Below are 24,763 nucleotides of genomic sequence, written 5' to 3'. Positions count from 1 at the left end.
TAAATTAACATGACTTGTCATAACATGACTTGTCATAAAAATTTCAAATTTTTATATAATAATTATCCAAGATTTATTGACCTTGACAAACCGTAACAAAGATCTCCAGGGTCCTGTCTATTTTATCATTTCACGTTTTATGTTTTTTGTACATTGGTCACCACATCTTTAAACTAATTAACTAATTAAAATAATAAAAGATTATGTCAAATTACTTTATTATTATTATTATTAATTCAGTAATTTAATGACTCTTTTTTCTACTTTATGACACCAGGAATGCATCACCCTGACATTTTTATGTCCCCAAAAATTAATTTTAATGTGCTAATTAAAAACATTTTTCCACCAACAGTTTGCGTGGTGAGTAAACCTTTGGATAATTTCATCACCGCTGATTTACTCTACATTAAGTCGTTCTCATGTCAAGTGTTTCAGATAAAATGTAAAATAATTGCATAAGATCTTATCAGTGGTCAAACCCAGGAGCTCCAGGGCAATGCAATGCCCCTGAAACCATAGCTTATCTGTGCATATCTATGAAGTCCTGAATGGAAAGTCCTAACTAGTGCAGATGGAAGCCCCATTCGTGTGCTAACAGCAGATTGACTTTAATTGTTCTTAATGCCCCTTTGTTTTTGAGCTCCTCCATGAGAAAGGGCCCTCAGGCAAGCTGCATTTACATCTAACAATTAAACTATAATGACCCCTGCAAGTGATTTATTGGCATGCGGTGGAAAGGTTCTGTATAAACTTTGTGCTTGGATCTCTTCTCAGAAATAGTTAAAAGTAAAATGCAAGCAAATGAGAATGGAAAGTCTGTTGATTTCACACCTGAAAAGTGAATTAACAGAAAGCCCTGATAACATTCAAATGGTAATGCAATGTAGTTAATGCAAAAAGGTTTCCATTAATGTGATCAGAAACACACTGAAACGCTAAATAAACTGTCCTTAGTAATGAAACACAAATACAAACTGTGAAAAAATGAATTTTATTACTTTGTATTAAAAAAGGCTTTGAAACAAAATACAGAATGTAGAATGAGCATACGCACACGAATAATAATATCTCTTTCTCTGAAAGAACAAGAAATCAGACGCACCCACAGGATGAAGTATGACGAACTTTTGAGAAATCTAGATATATATCAGTTAATGCAGGAAGGACAATGGCGCCCACCAAACATTCCTGCGCTTTTGTGGTTTCAGCAATTTTCCGCCTATTGCCACAGTTCTCCACACACACTGGCATCCAGCAAAACGCTACAAACTTCTGGCCTCATTAACATCAAAGTAAATCTGTGAAAGAGCTGTGGACCGTGCCCATGTGAACGTAATACAGGAGGAAAAGTAGAAAGCCCTATTTTTCTTGCTGCTTTTTTTTCTTCAGGTTAATTATACCTGAAGGGAAATCCTTTTAAACACTCCTTGGCAGCGTGTAGGACTGGCACGAAGATCAAACAGCCATTGAGTAAGATGCCTATAAATATAACACATTCATTTGTCTCAAAATGTTCCCCTTCCCCCACGGTTCTTTTTCTCAAAGCACTGCTCCCGAGGCTTTAACCCTCCTCATGTACACTGCTGAGTTCACATCTGGAACCAGATGGCTGAAGCCACTTCTGAAAGAGGCAAGAAGTCGACCTACAGACAAGTAAAGGCAAAGAGAGCCCTTGGGTTAGACACAGACAAACAGACACAACAGTCGTGTGTTCAGATGATTTATAATGTTGAACAGAGGCACAGAGTAGCCACTTTATTATTCATTTTCCATATAAAACACATTCTTTCTCAAATAACCCACCACGGAAATCATTATTTTAGTCTGTATTTTTGGGTTTTACTTAAAAATAATATTGAAAAGACATTAAGAACTGCTTTCAGAATATATGTTTAAATGAAATTGATAAATTTTCTTATTTAGATTGTGTTGTTGTTTAGGCATAAATCTAACAAAATTGGTAAGAATCATCCTTTAAATTTTTTTAAGTATTATTTCCCTATTTTTTTTTTAATTGTTTAAAAAAAAACTTAAACACATTGCTTTAAGCAAATCTAACAAAATATGGTAATGATTATATATATAAAAAAAATCTATATTCAATATACATTCTCTAAAAATTTTATTAAATAAGTGTAATGAAATGTATTCATAAAACAAAAAGAAAATTACCAAAGGGCTAAGGAAAATATGCAAAATATGAAAAAATTAAAATATTATACACAACCTCGCAAAAATGGTTCACAAAATATATATCTTGTTTTAAGTATTTTGGTATATTTTACTGAAAGACAAGATGAAAATACAATAGTGATTTATTTTTCTGCCATGATTTGGATCTGTTTTGAGTTGGTTTTACATATAGCTGTAATTTACCTTTAAAATCATAGCAAAAAAGACAAAAAAGATACGTTTTTTGTGTCACTTTGTTACACCAAAGAATAAAACTTGATTAGTCTGTCAAAGCTGTTTACAACAGCTAATGATGTAAGTACGATCAGTCAGTCTAAAGAAAACACTGACCTGTCCATGTTTTTTCACTGCTGAGAGAGAAGCTTGTGCACTGTGGATGAGAACTGCAGATGAGCGCGGCCTCTCTGGCACCGTGCACAGACAGCACGCAGCCCTGCTGCTTGTACGACGGCCAGCAGATGTATTCCATATTTGTAACACTCCTCATTCCTTTCAAGACAGCATAATCTGCACAAAGATGAAAAAATGCATCAAAATCATTCCAGGATCCAGTCAACACTGCTGTAACATCCATCTGTAAAATATTACCATTTTCACAGTCCCCTCACAGTAGAGGTGGCAGAATCTTATGTTACTAAATGTATGTGCGCACCTCTGAGTACAACAAAAGACATGCATACTGCAGCGGTGGCTCTCAAAACAGAGGGGAATGTGTGGACACTTTTTACGAGAGTTGTTGTGAACACGTTTGGACATAAGATTTGAATATTCTTTGACAATGCTTGGCTGTTTTAATGCCTCTGTGCAGCTTTATTGTGGCCGTGTGATTGATTTATTGATGTCAAAGCTCACAGGGAGGGAGAGAGAGAGTCTTATGGGCTACAAAACTTGCCCTTGAAGATGGATTGAGTTACACAGGTTTTATGACCGAAGTACATCTTCTTAACGGAGCAGTCGGAGACACATCTTGCTGAGAGCACTGCATATATCTAGAATGCTTTTCGCCAGAGTAATGATCGAATATGTATGTAATGGGAACTGGAAACTGTTGAGAAGTATAATTCGTCATTAAAATCAACACATTACCTCTGGTTACTGATGGTGGCAAGTTCTCCAGGTGCAGCCCAGATTTGTACATATGCAAAACCTCTTCGAAGGCGACCAGGGTTTCATTAATGCTTTGCTTTAAATCTCCTGTGACAAGCACATAAATTAAGTTTCCATTATAGAGCCACTTCTGCTGTGATAGCTTGGCTCTTCATCAAGATGAATTTCGCAGTAAAACTCACCTGTGGAGTTCATTATTTGGTGAATAAGAGGTTTCAGCAGTGGGGGAGCTTGATGAGGCAGTAGGTAGGTGAAAAAATACCTGGGGAAGAAAATAACGAATTCATATAATTCCTCGGAAACTCAGCCAAGAATAGCAGAGAAGGCGATACACGCTGTGAGATCAATATGCAACAAATGATGCCCTGACACTCAGTGGGGTGGATAATTAATCATAACAGGCACAGGAGGGGAGAAGCTGTCACGAAACTCCCACACACACCATGCCAGACTATTTTATTATCTGGCTCAGACGATAAAAGATGGAATGTGGGAAGTGCTCACCTGTAGGCATTGTAGAGGTTCCTCATCTCGTTCAAGCCTTCGCAGATTCTAGAAGGGGAGCATCGGAGGGTGAAACTGCGAAGGGGGAACTGCATCTGGCAGTCGGAGTCCTCTTGACAGGCCGGTTCTTGAATACTTGCATCATCCAAGTCTGTTAACTTGAGTTCTCCTGACACCATAACAAACTGTCGAGGCTGGAAATCCAGCAGAGCTACCGAACCCAGCGGTGAGCGAGAAAGATAATGAAGAAGCCTCACTAAACCAAGACAGACCTGTGCACAAACACAATCAATAGTTACAAGCAAACCATAACACTAGCAAAAGCATCAATTGTTAAACAAAAATATTAATTTGTGAATGCAGATCCATTCTAGTGTTACCAATTTTATTTATTTACAAAACATAATTAAAATTTATTTCAATGTTACTTCACTTTTAATACAGTATATGTATCTGTTTATTCTAATTTATTCAATTATATACTACACTAATATGACATAATATAAATATTTAATTATATATTTATATTATTTAATTATATATTATTATTTATTATATTTTTTATATAATCATTCTGCTGACTTTCTGACATTTTTTCAATTAAAAATATCTAAAATCCCTCAAAACAAAATAAAGTTACTTGTGAAACACCACAATATATGATGCATATTGTCTCACTGCACTGGCAGAATTTTTCACTGGTTTGTAACTATTTTATACTCAGAGTAAATAGAATAAATAGTATTTATCTCATACGCTTACATTTGATGCATTGGTTTACACCCAAATTGTCCCCTCCGGCATCAATAAAGTAAGCTGATTATTATATGCGCAACCTAAATTATGTACATATGTAAATTTAAAATCTAGTCTACTAACTAGTTCAAATGTATTGTTTTTTCTTACTTCTGTATATAATATTGTTACACTAGAGAGCACAGCAATGCCATTAAGTCAGCTTTGAATATAACCCTGAAGACAAAAACAGAGGTGGATGAAACCGAACACCTTTTGAATAACTCTGGACCACGTGTATCAGGGAAGGCAAGAATGTCAACGAGACGAGTCACTCGATTACAGCCCTTTAGCTTAAACGCATTTGTCATCATCAGAACCTATTAAAAATCAAAGGGTGTCAGCACCTGCTTCTTGTACACCAAAGAGAATGTGAAAGAAAATACTCTCGTCTCGTTAAACAAGGTATCGCAGGCTCCCTCAAACAGTGCCGAGAAATTATCTGGGTAAAAAAAGTAAAAGGATGGACATCTGAGACAGACATCTGTCCCTCGGTACTATTTGATCAGGCTCAGCTGGTATGGAGATGGAGCTTCAGTTAATCCACCCCCACCTCAGGTATGCCCTGTGGGGGGATAGTGGGTGGGGAATCTCTGATTAACACTCCACAGGAGGCCTGGGGGTGGTGCTCTTACCCGAAAGCGCTCTTCCCAGGGGCTCTGCAGGAGCTGTATCATCTGAAGTGGCATCCCCTGCTCCAGGACTGCTGTGATGCCACCAACCAGAGTTCTGTCCTGACACTGACCTTTCAGCTGGAATGAATACTAAAAGTTTAGTGGATAAACTGGTGCAAAATGCAATGCATGGCACTTATTCATCCTTTAAACCTTTGCATATCTAATAAATTACATAACAATGGCACAGTCTGGAGAGTGAGTAGAAGTTATTGAGTAAGGGTGTTTTTCTTACCTCTACAATATTGGGGTGCTGCAGTGTCTGCAGTAATACAATCTCCTTCCTCAGTTTGAAAGATACAAGCTCAAGACAGCCTTGGGAATCTTGAAAATCTTCCATGCACAATCTCATGTCCGTACCTTGATGGTTTACAGATTTCAATGCCACAAATAATCCCTGCGGCAACGCTGCTTTTAACACTGTTTTAGTGTAACCTGAACCAAGAAAGTCAACAGCTTTGATGCCACTTAGTTCTTCACAGCCAATATCGGTTTTAGCAGATACTGGGTTGTCCAAACGTAATTTCCCATTGATATAGTTTGCACTGTCATTGGTGGATAAATTTGGATCCACAAAGCCTTGTATGTTATTAAATGTGATGTGCAGGAGCTCAAGTTCTTGTTGTCTTTCCTGAAGTTGTTGGAGCAATCTGTCACTCTCTGGAGTTAAACCATCTGGACGGGCAGCATCACCAAAAGGTTTCTTCTCCTGGAGACCAAAGTGCCATTTTTTTAAAATAACTGTTAAAAACAAAAAGAACAAAGCAAAAAATAAAAAAGCGCAAAAGGGATTCCTTGAGAAAATCATGATGTGTTCATGCAGGTCCTTTCTGTGTTTTTACTGTCAAACTCCAACACGTTCTCTTCGGTCGTACTCCTCTGACACGCACAGAACGTGCGCACTGTAATTTAGTGTAGTAAGTGTGAGCTTTAGTAACGCCCCTTGGGCGTGTCTTAATCCTCATGGCCAAATAATCACCTCCCACACAATGCAACTTAAACAAAAGAGGCTCTATGTGATTTTATTAAATCATTTAACTCTTGAAAAATGTAGCCTATGTAAATAATTTCATACATTCATGCGGTCATTATCGCAACCCCGACACGGTGATCAGGCCCTCGCTCAAACAGCTTGATAAACAAATACAACACACTGACATGAAACATTGATTACTTGAGTTTAAATGATTTATTATTTTAAAATATCTTAAATCTTTCACAAAGAAAACAGGTCCATCTCAGCAAAGAAAACGCTAAATATTCATCGTTTCGACTAATCTACTGTTTACTGTGACTTTCTAATTTAATTAACGACGATAAACTTCTGTTTTTGGTTCTCTCTATCATCTTATGCCTCTTACCGGTTCGTTGCTCTGAGCGATGTTTCGTTTTTCTTTCTTAAACCACGTCTATATTAAATAAACAATGTCTTTCCAGGGTATTTATATTACAGTCGCAAGACGGCGCCAAAGAGCTGTATCTTGCTAGAAAAAGGATCACACGTAACGCTCGTACGTGGACTATTAATAATTACGGTAAATATTAAATAGCGTCGTGTAACTTAAGAAAACAATTTTAGCATGGACCTATTTTTTTATGTTGTATGGAGGCAATGGAAATAATATAATAATAATAATAATAATAATAATAATAATAATAATATATATATATATATATATATATATATATATATATATATATATAACCCAGACATATAGGTCTAAACTGTTTTATCAAACAATTAGCAAGTTCACACTAAATTATACTGCTGTAATTTCCTATTACTATTATGCTACGTGATAGCATAATATAATAACTTTACCTATATAAAATGTTAATACTGAAAAGTATGTTAATACTTTAATAATAGATCATGCCAAATAAATTCTCAAAATCTCAAAAAATTTGAAATCCAAATAAAAACATGTTTTAAAGTGACAACATATTTAAGCAATTCCTTGTGAAATAAACATTATTTATTTGACTGCAAAGGTTTAAAAATATTTGTACTAACAAATGTGAAAGTTCTTGCAAAATGAAGGAAATTATCTTTTACACAGAGATAATGTTGCAACAGAGGGTTAATGTGTTCAGTTTAATAAAATCTGCAAGATGAGCTCACCGCTTAGCAAAGCATATGTAGGCCTACCATGTAAACCTTCTTTTTATATTTAACATAAATCCCAAATATTATTTTTTTTCAAGTTTTGTATAGCTTACAGGAATATTGATTATAAAATACTAATAAAATAAAATAATATTATGATGCTGTTTGTTATTTTAATTATACCATAATGGTGAAAATGCACTTCATATGAGCAAATATATATCATTAGACTGTTTTACACCTCAGTTATCATACTTCTTAGGTTATACTTTCTGAAGTGATCGGTTGATTAATTGTTGATTAATTGCTGTTCATCATGAGAAAACAATGTTTTTTTCATTCTAAAAAAACTACAAAGTGGCAATACAGAAACACCCATGATCTGAAGTAAACATGCTCAAATTAATTAAAGAGACAACTGCACTATGCTTTACACATATCATGTAAAAGTTCTTTGAGTTAAAGCATATTTTTCTGGTACACTGTCTGTAGCGAATAGTGATTCATAATGATTATGAATATGAATTTCATTATAGTCATCACAGCTCATTTGTATGAATGTCTTCCTCTACTGCCCAACTACTGTCAAACATAAAGCACATAACTGTAAATAATGTTTTTCTCACAGTTGAATGACATGTCTGTATCTGTTATTTATCAGGATCTGCTGGCCCGATCACTCTTTACAAACAAAATCATTTGTAAAAAAGTAAAAAAAAAAAAAAAAAGAACAGCTTTCAGGAAATCTAACTTTATTATTCTTGTCGAATGTAGGCTATGCTATAATGTGTTTCCCAAAAGAATATTATATGTATATATATATGTATGTATGTATGTATGTATGTATATATGGAAACCAACATAGATCATTAAAAAAAAAAGAAAAAACATAAGTAGGCTTCTCCAAGATGTAAATTTGTGTGATTGATCTATGACTCAAGAGTTAATGAAATTAAACCCATGCATGTGACAACTAGTCCAGGTCAGTTATCTGTCATATCGCCCTGCTCCTGGAGAGCTACCATCCTGCAGACTTTAGATCCAACCCTGCTCTAACACATCTCTGTAATTATCAAGTAGCCCTGAACACATTGATTAGCTCAGGTGTGTTTGATTGGGGTTGGAGCTGAAATCTGCAGGACGGTAGCCCAACAGGAACAGGGCTGGTGGAGACCTCTGCCTTAGCCAGTTAAAACAACCAAATAAGACCTGTAACTATCGTATTGCATTGTATGTAGCAAACCATTGCAACTTCTTAGTCATTTGACTATGGAAAAGAACAGGAGCGTCATGCACTTATTAATTTTGAGAACTCCTATTATAATCACTAAAGCTGTTTATACAGTTAAAAGTATATATCACTTACAGTAAATCTTATTCATATCTGCACTTCGTTGTTTCTGATGAGTTAATTCGCCAGTGAGCAGAATTCAGTCAGCGGCGCGCGCAGTGAACAAAACTCCGGTGTTTCAGCGATGACTCATCTGAACGCCTCTGATTGGCTTACTGCATTCATAAACTCAACAGAATCGTGTGTGATTGGTTATAATGCGCAGCGCTGTAAAAACGCGTCTGTCTTCGGCTCATCACCAGCCAACGCGTGAACGCAGATTTTTTATTTAGCCGGCTAACGTTAGTTCTGCACATCACACCCGTGTGGTTGTATTAAGTATCAAACATATTTTTCGTATATTTTTGTCTTTTGGAAGCTGCGTTCCAAATCCACTTGGCTCGAAAATCTGAGGGGGCACGTGCACCCTAGGTTTAAATGTGCATGACGTACGCCTGTGGAAAATAATATCATATAATTTCCAATTTGCTATGCTATGCTTTGGCTACACACCCTTGCAGTGTTAAAGCGAAGCGGTCTTGTTCTCCAGCACCACCCTCGATCTGTCAACACCTCAGATCACAGCGCCACGACGAAGCATCCTCCGTACATTCATTAACGCAGGCTTTGCCTTCCACGGCGCGACCACAACCTGTTTCGATTGCATTCTGCACAGAATTACACATCTGAAATTGACAGTCGGATATCACAGACATTAAAGCATGGATACCGTGCCCCTTTCTAGAGAGCGAGATGATGCTGAAATCACAGATTCATCCACGACAGAGGGACCTTCTCAGGAAGCACCTCAAAGGTACAAGTGTGTGACTGTATGTGGATATAGCGGGGCTTATAAGGCTAATTGTTGGAGGCAAGTGTGTTTGTGAACGAACGGAAGTCATTTAAGTGGTGGTTTGTGAGAATATGCAGAAATAACGAACGTGTCGCTTTTTAAGGTGACCGACTTGGCTTTTGTTTACAAGCGAAAAATACTATTCTCCGAGGGTTACAATAACAACCGAACTGTAGGCTATGTTTAAAGTACAAGGATATCACTAGTAAATAAATAGGCTACTACTAAATTCAATCATTTGTTGAGTTGCCCTTATGTTATCCATGACCTCTGATCTGTGATGATACAGTTGATGTTTTTTGGTCACGAAAGCCACTATGAGTTCATTTTAAGGCACACTCCATGTTAATTGATATTACACACCTGACACTCAAAAGGACACATGGAAAATATCCTCTTAATACCGACAAAATATTATTCTGCAGCACATGCTGCCATTTGGACATTAAACGTAAAAATATAAGAAGCACTTTACTTGAGGGATTCTTTATTTTGTTAGACATTATAATAATATAAATAATTCCTGTTATGTAGTACATTTTGAGCTCTGTAATTTGATAAAAAATGAATGTTTGTAGTCAAATTAAGTTTTTATAAAAGGGTACACCAATAAATATGCTCTGGTCATCTTAACTTCATAGCTTCATTATTATAATAATTGTGAGAACATTTACAGTATGCTTAAAAGGATGGTAATGATAAGCCAAAGTTGCTTAGTTTGGGACTGACATGATGTCAACTTGAAGGTAATTATTATTATTATTTTTGTAAATAAATTTCATGGTGTCATATCATAATATCTTTAATTGTATCCAACAGGATAGAATGTTTTAAAGTGAGATATTACTATACTATTTTTGTTCATTGCTTTTTATGTGTAAACTAATGTGACCTCTAATCTGAAGATAATCTTGATGTTTTTGGGTGCAGTTAAATATTTTCAAATCAATATTTATTATTATATATCAGTGATTACATTTTTAGGGCAAAACGGACACATGAGAAATATTCTAGTTCTTTTACTGAATGCCAAATCAGTTATTCTAATAATGAACCACACAGGGATGTAGGACTCTTAATGGAGGTGTTAGATGATTGACTCTGAATGTTAATCACAGGGCTCATCTGTTACTCTGACTGAGACATAACTACGTGCAGATTCCCTGTTCTGTATCGACAATAATTATCTTTAATGACGAAATCTGTCTAGATCAAAGTAATGCTGAGCAGATGGTGAGATGCCTTCTCTGGAGGAGAAGATCCAGCCGAAGCTGCAGTGACTCATATTTTGAGTATATGACCCTCTCATGAGAAGCCTTGTCTTTATATTCCAGTGTGATCCTCAAACATGGGCCCCTCTTACCAGCCTTTGATTTGTTAATCAAAGGTTTTGTTCCTTGTTATTATCTGTTGTTTGTTACTTAAAATGGATGCACATATCCTACACACAGAAGCAAGTGCTTCATCTCCCAAAACTATCACACACAAGAATGTTACAGTCTGGTGACAATGCAATGATATTATTATAATCTTTTGGTTAAGAGTTACACTATTTAGATGGCAATTCATTATTTATGTATGAATGACTTGTTACTCAAATCTAACTACATTCAGTCTGCATGTGTTCATGCACTAAAACAAATAGTAACCTAAAAACATATAAATTAACTGATTTTATTAAAATAAAAATATTATAAAGTATTTAGCATCACTGAATCAACCTAAATACATTATGGGTTAAATCAGGTAAAAATAAAGTATGTATGTATAATTTATGAAAAATATAGTTGATTTTAAAATGTTATAATTAATAATATAATTGCAATTTGGTGCAATAAGATGTGCCTATGAGCACTTGATTCACCCTTGTGAATCGGTCCAATTATTTTTTTATCTAGACTGAGTCACCATTGGTATCAGTGGCCTGAAGTAAATCTCATGCAGTGTAAGTTTCCATTATACTACATGATGTTAGTCAGTGTTTTTCCAGCCAACATGGCTGATATCCACTAAAAATGCTGTGAGGGCATCTATTCAATCAGTTCAGTTTCTGATACATTTCAGGCGTTTATTCCAGATCATAATTCCTACCATACAAGATCCACTGAGTATAAAGCTTAGTGGAGATGTGAATACAAACCGAGGGATGTTACTGCAGAATATTTTTTATATGCACATACAAATTGGTGTGAATGGAGTAAAGGGAAGTATTTAGTAAATATTTATGCTTGCTCCAGTAATATTTAAGCTGACCGTAGTTAAATAGGGTATCTTATGAGCAAATCCACTCTGGAAATTACAGTCATCATATACATTAAGCTCAGTTTTCCCAGTACTCAGGTCATTGCTGGGTTCAAGATGAGGTCTCGTCAGAAAAAGTGGTGTTTTTTTTTTCTTGTGTGATGCTGAAATGATAAACTGATTTCACCCTTACAGTCTGACAGGCCACAACAATCACCTCCGAGTTCTGGCAACGCAGACACGGCGTACCAGCTGCAAAGCTGTCAAATCAAATTGAGCCTTTGTTCCTTTTGATAACCGTCAAAACCTCTGCAGCATGCACACAACCGAAACCCATGAGCTCCATCAGATGCTGAAGGGTCATTGTTTGAAAACAATGCCTGTTTACCTGAGCCTTTTGATAGCATATAGGCCTATAGAAATTGAACACAATTTTGTAGAAGTTCTTCAGAAAGCCTTGTAATGGGAGCAAGCCCACACTCTCAAGAATCAAGAATCAAAAATGAGTCAAGAATAATTTTAAGCATTTAAGACAACCAAGAAGCTCAGTAATGAGAGATAAAGTGTCTGAGGGTTACGAGCAAGTGGTTTGTTTAATCCTGCTGAAATAGCTCTTTTAATTTCCTTGCAAATGATTTATCCCAGTTTTTTATGTCATCAACAGCTAAATGGGATCAGTCTTGCATACTATAATCTGCCCAATTGACTTTGCGCATCTAAAGAATCTAAAAATTGAGCTTATTTGTTTCTTACACATGTACACACTTGACCAGCAGTCACGTGTTCCAGTGTTTGCATAGCTCGTCACCTTGGTAAAGAGTCAGTGTAAAAACAAGCCTGTTAAATGCTTAAACTTTCGTTCTTATTAAGGACTGTTAATGTTGAAATGTTCTCTTACACCGAACCTGACACATTTATAGCTGAAGTGTGGTAAACAGAAAAGTAGTTTATGAAAAGCTATAATAAGCTAATAACATACTGTTACCAACAGTTCAGCAGAGTAAGATCTAAAAAAGGTATCTTATAAAGAGCGGTTCTGTTTAGTATTGTGGATAATCTCTGGTGGTTCTTCATTATTCAGCAGTACATTTTAAGAAGTGCCGCACTCTCATATTTACTTCCTGAGCAGCTTGTAACAGAGTTGCAAGCACTAGTGAGCACTGTTTTTCTCTCATCTGAAAAGGCTTTTTATGAGGTTGACAGAGTAAGCTGATGGAGTCCCTCCCTCTTGGCCTAATTGGGCGTTCAAGCAGTTCACTGATACATTTTTAAGACATCATTGCTAATCTAATATACAGTATGTTGCCAGCAACTCAGATGTGCACTCATACATTCTCTATAGGCAATTTCCTGACAGAAATAAGCTATATGTTTTAGAGTCATATGGTTCAAACAAAACAAAACAACCATATTGTTGTGTATAAGCATTTCAAAATTGAACTTTCAAGATTATTTTATATTAACAAAACATTAAACTATTTTTATTTGTCGGTCAGTTTGATCCAGTAACATTCAGACAATCACTGCATGACAAGAAAAGATTAAAATATCTAAAAGATTAGTTATAAAAGTGTAGACACAATGAGCAATTAAAAAAAACAACCCTTTTACATGTTTAGCAGTTAGCACATGAACAACTTACGGTAAATCATAACCTAAATATGATTTCCATATAAAATTTACTATACCAAAATACGAATTATAGTAACTTTTCGTTTTAACAGTCAAATTCTCCACACACTCAAGCTCTAAGGATCATAAATCTTAGACTCTTTGATAATTTAAACCAGTAATGACTAATTCTGTCACCTGTCAGTTCATTTGTAAACCAGTTCGAACAAGTTATGCACTGATATTCGGAGAAGTGAAAATAATGAATCCCCAAAGTGACTCAACCAGATCGTTGAATCAATGATTGCAATTGGATCAGTCCAAATTATGTTTTATTCAAGGCAATTCTTGAAACCGTACCACTGGTTCATTGACCGGTCTTGATTTCTTTACTTTAACATAACAATTAATATCACTAGCTTTTTTCTAAAATGTAGTGGTGTGAAAGCTGCAACAGAACATTTGATGATTGATGTCATGCAATGTCTTTTATTTGTAGTGAGATCCCTGAGGTATCGCTGTGTCTTCCAGACAGTGACAGCATTGAATCTCAGACGTGTCCGGTCAAAATTGTGGAGAACCAAGCTGACAGCAACAGTCCTTTCAGGTCACACTCCTCTACTCAGCTCCACCATCAAGTATCGCAGGGCTCTGGCTATCATTCACCAAAATGCAAAAGATGCCCCTGCTGTGGCCACCAGCAGTCGAATCAAAGCAATGTCTGTCCAGGTCAAGCAGACTGTTCAGCGAGTCCTGTTAAGACTGCCCATGGCTGCAGTCCACCAGGCCTGCCTTCATGTCACAATAAATCGCAGTGCCATTGGCTTCATGGATCTCATGAAGGCAGTGACCACAAGCCTGCACAGCGTCACATGGTGACAGTGAGGTCCGGACTCTTTTCTACTATAAATCTCATTGCAATGGACATAACTCTAATTGATTGTAAACATTTAAATCTGTTAATCACTATGTCTGTCTGCTCAGTAGGAATGATGGCTTGCATAGGATACCAAGGAGGTGGGATGCTTTTGCAGCAAATTATGATAAAAGATGTATGTTTATAATAACATCAGATGATTAAGATTAAATTTGATTTTTACAGCTATTCCCAGGTCATAGTGGAGTACCCGATGACTGTGCTCATTTCATGTACGTTGGTTTTGTTTGCCTGTTCCCTCGCTGGGGTTTTGATCGGTCCTCTGCCAGACTTCTCAGACCCTTTGCTGGTGAGTATCTGTACCTCTGTAACATATGCAAGTAATAATGATTTTTAATGGTTTTACTGGTATGTTAGTAAATTCAATCAAAAGTAAATGGATCACATACTAAAAGTGACATAAAATAAGTAAAAAAAAAAAAAAAGTAATTGTATGATTAAGGAGATAAAGTAATAAAAAAGAATGGAGCCATGTGAGATAAAAAGTCACAGTTGTGTGAAAATCAGAATTGTGAGGTGTTCTGAGAAAAACAAGTTTTTTTCTTTCTTTTTTGTGGCAGACACTTTTTTCCTGAAGTTGCTCCTAAGATTTTTTTACACAAACTAAAGCTAAAATTGTGAGAGATTTTTTTTTTCTCTGAGGCAGAAATTGGCTTGTGTCTATAAATACATTTCTGAAAATAAACTTACCATCAGTGTCCTTTCATCATTAGAATTGTACATTTGCCTCTCAAATGATTTAAATTCACATTTATAATGACTTCAAAGAGTTTCTACTTTCCATTCACATGTCTTTGACCTCCCAGGGATTTGAACCCCGTGGAACAGACATAAGTATCCGACTAGCAACGTGGATGAGGTTACAGCAAAACACTGGACCTGGAAAATCACTGTCCCCCTTTCCATGGCAACTCACAGAGACAATCTCAGGGTATTTCTTTGTCATCATATGATACAAAAAATACTTTTACCACTGATCATTTCTCTAAATCAGACTTTTATGCTATGTCAGAATTGTATGCTATGTTTGTATTGAAAAAATCCTGTTTGTCTTACAGAGAGAACACGGTTGGATCTGAACCCCAGTCTAGAGAACGTTCACGGAGAATGTTACACAGAGATTACACTGAGCACAACTTTTTCTGTAACGCACCAGGTGAGATTTTACTCACGTTATCAGGTATTTCCAAATCTAATGAATCAGTAATGTTTTATATCACCCAATCTGTGTTTCTGCAGGAGAGCGCTATGCTCAGCTGGTCTTCCGCTCTGGAAACTCTGCCAGTCTCTGGAGTCTAAAGGCAATTTACTCCATGTGCCAGATGGAACAGGCACAGGTAAACCAAGGACTATATTTCCCTAAAAGGGCTTAATATTCTTAAGAGGTTGTTAAATGCAGTGTGATGGATATATGATATGATGAATCTATTCATTGTGTGTTAATAATCAGATTCAGATACTAGAGAATTCAATGTGATCTCATTAGTAATCGTACTGTAGTTATCTGCACATTAAGTTTGGTTTGGCACATACTATTTGTCTGCATTGAAAAACACACTAGAACATCATTAATGCACTGACAGCATCTAAAACACCTCTAAAAGCATTTTGCACATGAACAACTTTTAGAGACGTACATAAATAATCTATAAAAAATTATTTCTAATATAAATATAAAAGATTTGTAAAGTTTATTTTTTTTATTGCTCCTGTAGATTTTAGATGCAGTCAGTACTTTTCAGCAACTACATGCAAACTGAATGTATGAATACTAATGAGATGAAAAAGCATGATAACTTAAAGCAATACACCTTTTTACATTTGTGATATTTTTGCTCAGAAATTAAAGTAATTTTTTGTTATTCATTTTAGATCCATTCCGGGACCCAGTTTGCTCAACTTTGCCAGGTCAGATCAGAGTTATCCAGCTCCACGGTGAAGAATGAGTGCTGCCCAAGTTGGTCTCTGGGAAATTACTTGGCTGTTCTTAACAACGTTTCTTCCTGCTTTAGTCTGACAGCACAGCAGGTTTCTGAAAGCCTTGGCCTGCTCAGATTCTGTGCCCCTTACTATCATGATGGAAGACTGGTTGCATCATGTTCTGAGAGCAGTAAACTTGGTCGCTGTGCATCCGTTCCACAGCGCTGTAAACTGTCAAGCATCTTTCAGATTCTCCATTACCTTGTGGACAAAGACTTTCTGGGGCCACAGACTGTTGAATACAAGGTCCCATCCCTAAAATATAGCACTGTATTTCTTCCAGTAGAAAAAGGAGATCCACTAATGAAAATTTATCTGGACTATTTAGAGGGTCGCGACCTTACATACAATAACACCACCATAACAGGAATGGATTTGGGAATTAAACAAAAACTTTTCAAGTATTATTTGGCGCGGGACTCTGTCTATCCCATGCTTGCATCTCTTGCACTTTTGTTCACATTGGGACTATATCTCAAATCATTTTTTATTGCAGCAATGTCACTGGTTGCTGTCATATTATCAATTTCCACCTCATATTTTTTCTACAAAGTTGCATTTCGCTTAACATTTTTTCCACTTCTCAATCTTGCATCAGTCCTTGTGCTTTTGGGAAGCTGTCTAAACCAAGCCCTGACTTTTGTTGATTTCTGGAAACTACAGCTAAGCCACAACCCTCCAGCTGTCCCTGAGAAAAGAATGAACCGGGTTTTACAGGAAATAGGATACTTGATATTAGTTTCAGGTCTGACCTCTAGCATTACATTTTACTCAGGCTACATAAGCAGCATCACTGCTGTGAGATGCTATGCTGTATATCTTGGCAGTGCCTCATTAATCAACACATTATTTGCTCTCGTTTGGCTTCCGTGCACCCTCATTTTGCAAGAACGCTATGCTGTGCTGTCTTCAAACCCTGTCGTGAAGGTAGCTTGGAAGCCCTGCTGCTCCAAAAATACGGGTGGATTCTGGGAGACAAGTTCAAGAAAGCGCTGTCTGTTTACTTTGAGACAGAAGCTTCGGACATTAGGGCGAGGGTTTTCGGACACATCAAACCTGCTTTTTTTAAAGATCCTGCCTTGTGGAGTTGTGAAATTCCGATACATATGGATCGGTTGGTTTGCAGTCCTTGCCGTCGGTGGAACGTACATATCATGCGTAGACCCTGGCATGAAACTGCCAACTTCAGACAGCAGAACAACTCAGCTATTCCGCTCCAGTCATCCCTTTGAGAGATACGATGCTGAATATCGCCACCAGTTCATGTTTGAGCGAATGAAACAGGGTGAAGATGAACCCATGACGCTAACTCTAATTTGGGGCGTAATTCCATCTGATGACGGTGACCACTTCGATCCAAAAAGTAATGGATCTTTAGTTCTTGATCCAGGGTTCAATATAAGCAGTCCCCAAGCCCAACTGTGGTTGCGGGATCTGTGTGGAAAAATTCAAAACCAGACCTTCTATTCTCCATTATCAGCTGACCAAGAAACAGTAGAAGACAATGTGTGCTTTGTGGAACAATTGATTCACTGGGTTTCTATACGTCGCTGTTCTGAAACTGAGGATGCGTTTAGCTTCTGCTGCAATAATATTCCCTTTCCTTACCCACCAAGTGTTTTCGAGCAGTGCCTTAGCATGATGGTAGCAGAGCAGCATGCAGAGGGACACTCACCCAGTGCCGGAGGCCTGAGGTTTGATTTGGACGGTCGAATCACTGCCCTTATTGTAATATTCAAGACTGTACAACTTTACAGCTTCGACTTCAGCAGAATGTCTCTGTTCTACCAAGAGATCTTATCGTGGTTTAATGGGGAAATGTCCAAGGCTCCAGTAGGACTGCAGAAAGGATGGTTTGTAAGCCAACTAGGCTTATATGACCTCCAGCATTGCTTGAGCTCAGAGACATTGGAGGTGGCAGGCTTTTCGGTAGCTCTCACATTTGCAGTGCTCTTACTAACAACATGGAATATTCCATTAAGTGTATTTGTGTCCCTTGCAGTGGGAGGAAGTGTGTTTGCTACTGTTGGCCTCCTTGTGCTCTTAGAATGGCAGTTAAATGGTGTGGAAGCACTCTTAATTTCAGTAGCTGCAGGTCTCTCTGTTGACTTTGTGGCCAATTATTGCATTTCATACAGCCTGGCCCCACACAATGACAGACTGGGCAGGGTTGCACATTCCCTGAAGAGAATGGGTTGCCCGGTAGCTATAGGTGCTGGGGCATATTTCTGTGTGGGCATTATTATGTTACCTGCAACTGCATTGCTATTCAGAAAACTTGGGATCTTCCTCCTAATTGTGAAGTGTCTTGCATGTGGTTTTGCTACTTTCTTCTTCCAGTCGTTGTGCTGCTTCTTTGGACCCCAGAAGAACTGTGGGAGAATAACCCTACCCTGTGTTACAAAGCAAGCCACTGAAAATATACTCTCGTCCTGTTCGGCTACAGAACCCAGGACCACCAATCCCGCAGCTAATGGGGCATTCAGCTGTGGCACAGGTTCTCTGGTTCGAAGAGCTTTTAATAAAGAAAGCGAAGGCTTTCTTTGTCCCAATCAACAACACCATAAAAGGCGGCAAGCAGTCGGTGGAAGGGAGCCGGAACAGTACGAACTGCAGCCACTTGCTTGCCAGTTGAGCGACAGCTTCGAGAATAGCACTTGCACCAGCAAGCTGTCCAACAGGCCTTCTGTCCTTTCTGAAGATATTCAGTTTTGTGGCCTCAGTCCAAGGCAAGACTATGATCGAGTCAGCATTGAGGATGAAAGCACAGAAATGTGTAGCAGGCACCTTAAGGGTTGCAACCCACCTCCAGCGCTCCAGACCTCATCCCCATACAAAGAGAACATGTTGCATCCTGTAGTTGTTCCTCCACAAGATGAATTTAAAGAGAAGGTTTTGTGCAAGAAATGCCGTGGCCATTCGAGCGGTGGGCTCCAACTTTGGAATGTGTCTTTGTCGTCTTCCTCTAGCACGGAAGAAATCATGATCACTCAGACTACAGATACCGTCAATGAAAGGTCACTCTTAGTGGATGAAGCCACTAGCTGTCATCTACACAAACGGCTTTTGTCTTGTCAGTCTCATAGCTCTATGGAGGGACTTGTAGACTCCAATGAGACCTGCTTAAGTGAGGTAGAACCTGCTATCTTAGTCTCTGAAGCTGTCAAGTTTGAGGAAGGGTTACAACCTGGCCACCTTAATGGCAAGAGGGACACTTTACATCTGTCCTTGATGGAGACTGTATATGACCTTGCTTCCCCGGCGTCCAGTAGAGTAAGGACAAGCCAAAGTGAGGTGCCAGTGATACTGCCCAACAGCAAACCTGATATGCCCGATGTTTGGATAAAAAGGGAGGGAAAAGGTGAAGGTGGCAGCTAATCAATATTGACAACACACTGAGCAAATCTTAACAACCACAGCATGGCCAGTACTTTATATGGTGGGCTTAACTTTTGTACTCAGCCGCATATTATTACATTTTTTAATCTGTCTGAAAATGCATACCAGATAACAAAGACTAGTTCATTTTTGGGAAGTACACACATTTGTGTACACACAGATTTTTTTTTTTTAGCATGATTCCTTGCATGTCATGTAAATGTACACTGAATGTGCACCCACAATAGCCTTTGAAAAAGCTTTTCTTCAGGGGCCTTGAACTGCAAACTTACCAACACTTAAAGAACAATTGTGCCTGATCTTTTAAACAACCGAGCCATGAGCTTTTTAAACTCTATCATTTTAATTGTTTTTACATTAATTTTGCAAAGATCACAATCAATATAAATTTACTGTTTTTTTTTTCCTCCAAATTCTTTTCAATTAATTAACACTAGAAAAGCACCGAAATAACCCACTATAGTAATTTTACACTTACCTTATGCCAGGAACACTTGGCATATATATGCTTGCTACTGTTGCTATAACTGTTTTTATTCATGAATACATTTTATTGCATGTTATGATATTACACATTTTTAAACATGAACTTTTCATAAAAGCTGTAAGGAAAAACATTTTGTTATTGCCTGAGCCATAGAAGTACCTCTTTTAAAAAAGACAATGACTGCCCATCAGAATATAGGCTAATTACAACATTCTTTAGTCAGAATGCTTCAGTGTGTGGACATGTTTCACTAATATCCCTGATTTATGAAAAACTGCAATATATTTGAACCCTATACAAGACTGTGAGTGTTAAATCAATGTTCAGTATGTATTTGAAAGATACACATAGTTTAGAATGCAAAAGTTTGTATGTGAAAAGTAGTGTTTATTGTGAACAAAGATGTCAATCCTTTATGAAACTGGAAGCTTAGCAAATGTTAATTATACTGCAAAATGATGTATTTCTAGAAAGAATATCCTTCTTTTTTTATATCCAGATTAATTTAACGTTACTTCATTAAGGCCAGCAGATGTGTTCTCGACATTGTCAAAGCATCTTAAAATACAAAGTGCCAAAATGTAATAATGATTTGTGCCAAAAGTTTTTTTTTTTTTTTTCCTGAAATTATGCAGCTGTATTATAAAACCTGCTGGTGTGGAACTACTGTTGTTGATAGCCTCTGCGTAAAGTCAGATTTGAAGTTGTCTGAAGATAAACTATGATCGTAGTTCATTAAAAATAAAAAAATATTTTTAATTGAGATTACACTGCAATGACTTTCTTTGGTGGTTTTGAGTTCAAAAGGCAGGTTGAAACTGGACTACGTAAGAAAATAAAAAAAAATCTCCGCTTCATTTCTATGCATAACACGATATTTTGCATTACATGTTTTAATTAAAATTACTCTCACCTGCTATTACTGAGGGGGCAGAAGAAAATTATATTAAATAACATGCTTTATTTTCATTCCCACAAAAATACAAATAGAAGCTCTTATTGCTGTACGCTCATGTCAGATGGGATGTTGTCCTTCTCAAATAAACCGGTAAATAAATTGATGAAATGGAAATGTACCTGACTAATAAATCCACGAAACTGAAATGAAAACAAATGTAAAAAGTAGTTTTGAATTCACTCAGAATATATTCAGTAATCAAAGAGATAAAAAAAAAAAACAATCTTTGTAAACACGCCGATATATAAGGTAACAAAAGATGCATGAATACATCTGATTTTATTTTAGTCCTGAAGCCAGTCTTCTTTGGCCCATTCAGGCATTTGTGTGCTGTATTCAAAGTCAGGTCCTTTGTATCGTAATGCATGTAGGTACATAATCAAATCCTTCTTGGTTGGGTCGGGTCGCACTATTTTACACTCACCACATAAATGATCTCTCACAAAAGCATTTGATTTTGCAGTTCTGAAGGATTCATCTGATACTGTTTCTTTATGAGCACTATCCGCAGTCTCGGCTGCAGATGTACTCTTGTGAAATTCTTGACTACCTTCTGCCTTTCCTTCCTCCTCTGTTAGTTTACATGAACTGTCATCACACGCAACACCACTGGATGCAGGTGCAATTATTTGATCATTGTGTTCTTGAGCACCATCACTACATTCTTTCTCCAGCCCTTGCTTTCCAGAGACGACTTCATCAGGCAAATCCAACAAGTGCAGACTCTCCTTTGAACTATGGTCTTTTATAAGAGCTTCTAGAAGCTCTTCATTACTCATACCCACTAGCCCTCCTTTGGCTCTGTTTGGACCCCATGCAGAAGACCCATAGATGGGATCGTTAAGGATGGGAAAGCCGAGGAACTGAAGATGGACACGAATCTGGTGCGTACGTCCTGTGAGAGGTAGACAGCGGACCACACTAGTGCGCCCGTTATAGCTCAGTCTCTGGAAAACTGTGCGGGATTCTTTGCCTTTCGGATCCACCCTACAGAAGCCCACGCGGAAGGACACTACCAGGATGGGTTCTTCACACACCACCTCAATCTCTGGAAACTCCCCATCCACACGACACACATACTCCTTCTCTAACTGTGAAAAAAAGAAAGTTGGGTTTAAATCTGCATGAAATGAATTTTTTTTTTAATAAATGCATGTTATAGACCTTTGCCTGACAATTCCAGACTTTTAGAGATTGCATAAACTTTCATTTCTAACTAATATTTTAGTAAGGAGACCTGCACGTTTTTTATTAATATTAATAAAAAAGATTTAACTAATTAACAAAACATGGCCATAAATTATGTTGTGGGAACAGATTCTTAATTTGTGGTGACAATATCCAATTTTTCTTCCATTTATTTCTTTCACCTTTAAAAATGTAGTGACATGTAACATCAAAATAAATAATACATTAATTATTAACTTTTCAAATATACACACAGATAAAATTTGTATTCATGTAAAGAATGATATTCTATTGTAACAAAACACATTAACAACTAATATTCAAATGCAAGTTTTAATATGGAGGGCGTGTCTTAAAATTCAGTAGAAAGTTGATGATTGGTTGCTTCCATGTGTGAACTGTCAAATGACATTTTTTTTACTTGATTTTCAAAACGTTATAAATATATATAAAATCAATTTGTAATTGCTTTATAAAAATTTTATTTAAATGGTTGCAATAATTACATTTAACTAGATATTTAAACTAATTAAACATTTTAATGTATATTTATTTGTTAGTTTAAAAAGAAAAGGCATATTGAAATTAGCATTTATATTTTTTATTAAGTGATTTTTTTTCCATTTTAATTTTAAGGGACACTCCTAGTTCTCCATTTGGAGTACCCCTTTAGACCACCACTGTTAGCAGATTTTATCAAGAAATTTTCAGTGTTGATATAATCTACAATTCCAACCAACTGTAAGTGACAGAATGCAACATTTTTAAGACCTAACACCAAATATGCCATTCAGAAATGTTGTCCTACCTGTCTCTCACGAACCATCGCACCCAGTTTTTTGGAGACCTCAAGTGTACGAGCAAACAGCAGCACACCTGAGGTTAGGCGGTCCAGTCGATGTACTGTGTGGAGGCCACTAAGGCCCTTCTCCTTCCCCAGAATGAAAATGACAGTGTTGTGACGGTAGCGGCCACAGGGATGGACAGGAAGTGAGGCGGGTTTATCCACCACCACCACTTCACCATCATCCACCAGAACCTCCAAGGGCTCCCCACTCACAGGGGGCTCATGACGGTGCACTGTGTTCCTCATAAAGTCATTATTCTAGAGAAACAAAAGAGGTACAAAACAATTAAAGAAACCTGCACATATAAAGAGATATGTTGCCACGTGATCTCTTACCTTCAGTATTATATTCAGGTCATCCACGGGTGTTTCATTCAATTTAATACGCCCCTCTTTGACAGCCTTTCTGTAGTAATCCAGAGACTCTGCCCGGAATTCACTCTTAAAAACCTCTAGTAATGTTTTACCAATCCAGCGTCCTTTACAGTAAGTCGTAAAATCAAAATAATAAGGATTCACTTTGCGAAGACCGCTATCAAAATAGTAGGAGGTTTCGGCAAAATGTTCTTGGCTGAAACTCACGCCAGGGTTGCGTTTCTGCGGCGGAGGCACGTAGCGCTCACCGGGACGCAGCTGTTTCCCGCACCTCTTCTGTTTCTTACGGCTGCCTTGTTTTGCTGCCTCATCCGTCTCCTCGTTTTTACGTTTACCGCGATTTGTTCTAACTGTGCTGTCCGTATCACAGCTGTCTTCTTCAGTTGTGGCTTCTTTATTCTCCATAACGTGTACTTGAACTGATGTTTTCCAAAGTCAAGATGTTATAAAGGAGACTTGCAACTATTTGTCCTGACTTGATTTAGCGCTGTCCGTAGCGTTCCCAGAGTTTTAACACTCACGTTTTTGTTCCGATACAAGTGTTTCAGATTATTATTGTTTTCTATTGTTTTCCAAAGCAAAGTAATGCATTTAAACCTGCTAAGTTACCTTCCCTTTCGCACACGTGAGCATGCCATCCAGCGACTCAATGACAGAATTATTTCCGTCTTGGTTTGATGACATCACGTGACGTCATCTGTTTACGAATTATTTGTGGGGTAAAAAAATTGTATCTACTTTAAATCTAAACTTTCGTAGGCCTAAAAAAGTATTAGAAAAATACTTGTATTTATACATATTTTTGTTTCTTCCTTTTTTTGTATGAACTCCTTTTTTGTCATGTGCACATTTCATTTTCCGATTTTTTTTGTTATATATGTAAATCAATTAACAGCTATATTTAAGACATATATAAACTTTACACAAGTTAATTCATCTTTAGCTTCCTCTTTGGGGGGCAAAAGGTGGTCATATTTTTCCTAATGACACTGGCCATTAATCTCATATCCCTTCACAAGGTATATGTTCATTTACTTTTATATTTTCTTCTTATTTTAATGCAGTTCTATGTATTTTTACACTTCTTGGCTAAGATAAAAAATAGTTGATGGTAGTTCATAAATCATAGTATACTTAACTTTATTAATTTGAGAAAAAAACAAGGCATAATATT

The 24,763-nt window shown here is 37.1% G+C and overlaps 3 protein-coding genes across 6 annotated transcripts; 1 reads left to right on the top strand and 2 right to left on the bottom strand.

Annotated features, from left to right (window-relative positions):
- Positions 1-987: 987 nt before the first annotated feature.
- On the bottom strand, positions 988-6,254 carry LOC127933466 (extracellular tyrosine-protein kinase PKDCC-like). Its single transcript, XM_052530488.1, has 7 exons — positions 5,512-6,254; positions 5,238-5,354; positions 3,808-4,079; positions 3,486-3,565; positions 3,283-3,390; positions 2,527-2,703; positions 988-1,646 (listed from the first exon to the last, which is right to left on the bottom strand). Exons 1-7 carry the CDS (start codon positions 6,082-6,084, stop codon positions 1,543-1,545), a joined length of 1,431 nt encoding a protein of 476 aa, XP_052386448.1. The 5' UTR covers positions 6,085-6,254; the 3' UTR covers positions 988-1,542.
- Positions 6,255-9,050: 2,796 nt separating this feature from the next.
- On the top strand, positions 9,051-20,984 carry LOC127933292 (protein dispatched homolog 2-like). Of its 4 annotated transcripts, none has more exons than XM_052530161.1 (8): positions 9,051-9,527; positions 13,950-14,304; positions 14,406-14,435; positions 14,521-14,644; positions 15,162-15,286; positions 15,414-15,511; positions 15,595-15,692; positions 16,228-20,984. In XM_052530161.1, exons 1-8 carry the CDS (start codon positions 9,467-9,469, stop codon positions 19,711-19,713), a joined length of 4,377 nt encoding a protein of 1,458 aa, XP_052386121.1. In that variant the 5' UTR covers positions 9,051-9,466; the 3' UTR covers positions 19,714-20,984. The 4 variants fall into 4 exon arrangements, with proteins under 4 accessions (XP_052386121.1, XP_052386119.1, XP_052386117.1 ...); XM_052530159.1 differs by having other exon boundaries at positions 9,090-9,527; positions 14,403-14,435; XM_052530157.1 differs by having other exon boundaries at positions 9,091-9,527; positions 13,918-14,304; positions 14,403-14,435.
- Positions 20,588-24,266, bottom strand: LOC127933293 (pseudouridylate synthase RPUSD2). Its single transcript, XM_052530162.1, has 3 exons — positions 23,551-24,266; positions 23,176-23,472; positions 20,588-22,270 (listed from the first exon to the last, which is right to left on the bottom strand). Exons 1-3 carry the CDS (start codon positions 23,992-23,994, stop codon positions 21,464-21,466), a joined length of 1,548 nt encoding a protein of 515 aa, XP_052386122.1. The 5' UTR covers positions 23,995-24,266; the 3' UTR covers positions 20,588-21,463.
- Positions 24,267-24,763: the final 497 nt, after the last annotated feature.

Source organism: Carassius gibelio, chromosome A17, assembly GCF_023724105.1.
Source record: "Carassius gibelio isolate Cgi1373 ecotype wild population from Czech Republic chromosome A17, carGib1.2-hapl.c, whole genome shotgun sequence".
NCBI classification, from domain to species: domain Eukaryota; kingdom Metazoa; phylum Chordata; class Actinopteri; order Cypriniformes; family Cyprinidae; genus Carassius; species Carassius gibelio.
The sequence above is the reverse complement of the archived record's forward strand: the minus strand, read 5'-3'. Positions and strand labels throughout refer to the sequence as shown.

Excerpts from the sequence above, each read along its gene's own strand:
- LOC127933466 (XM_052530488.1), bottom strand. The coding sequence starts at position 6,084 with ATGATTTTCTCAAGGAATCCCTTTTGCGCTTTTTTATTTTTTGCTTTG. Across the intron at positions 5,355-5,511 it reads AGCACCCCAATATTGTAGAG|CTGAAAGGTCAGTGTCAGGA; the intron begins GTAAGAAAAACA and ends TATTCATTCCAG. Across the intron at positions 2,704-3,282 it reads GCCACCATCAGTAACCAGAG|ATTATGCTGTCTTGAAAGGA; the intron begins GTAATGTGTTGA and ends ATCTTTGTGCAG.
- LOC127933292 (XM_052530157.1), top strand. The coding sequence starts at position 9,436 with ATGGATACCGTGCCCCTTTCTAGAGAGCGAGATGATGCTGAAATCACA. Across the intron at positions 15,512-15,594 it reads CTTTTTCTGTAACGCACCAG|GAGAGCGCTATGCTCAGCTG; the intron begins GTGAGATTTTAC and ends GTGTTTCTGCAG. Across the intron at positions 15,693-16,227 it reads GCCAGATGGAACAGGCACAG|ATCCATTCCGGGACCCAGTT; the intron begins GTAAACCAAGGA and ends TATTCATTTTAG.
- LOC127933293 (XM_052530162.1), bottom strand. The coding sequence starts at position 23,994 with ATGGAGAATAAAGAAGCCACAACTGAAGAAGACAGCTGTGATACGGAC. Across the intron at positions 23,473-23,550 it reads ACCTGAATATAATACTGAAG|AATAATGACTTTATGAGGAA; the intron begins GTAAGAGATCAC and ends TTGTTTCTCTAG. Across the intron at positions 22,271-23,175 it reads CGATGGTTCGTGAGAGACAG|TTAGAGAAGGAGTATGTGTG; the intron begins GTAGGACAACAT and ends TTTTTTTCACAG.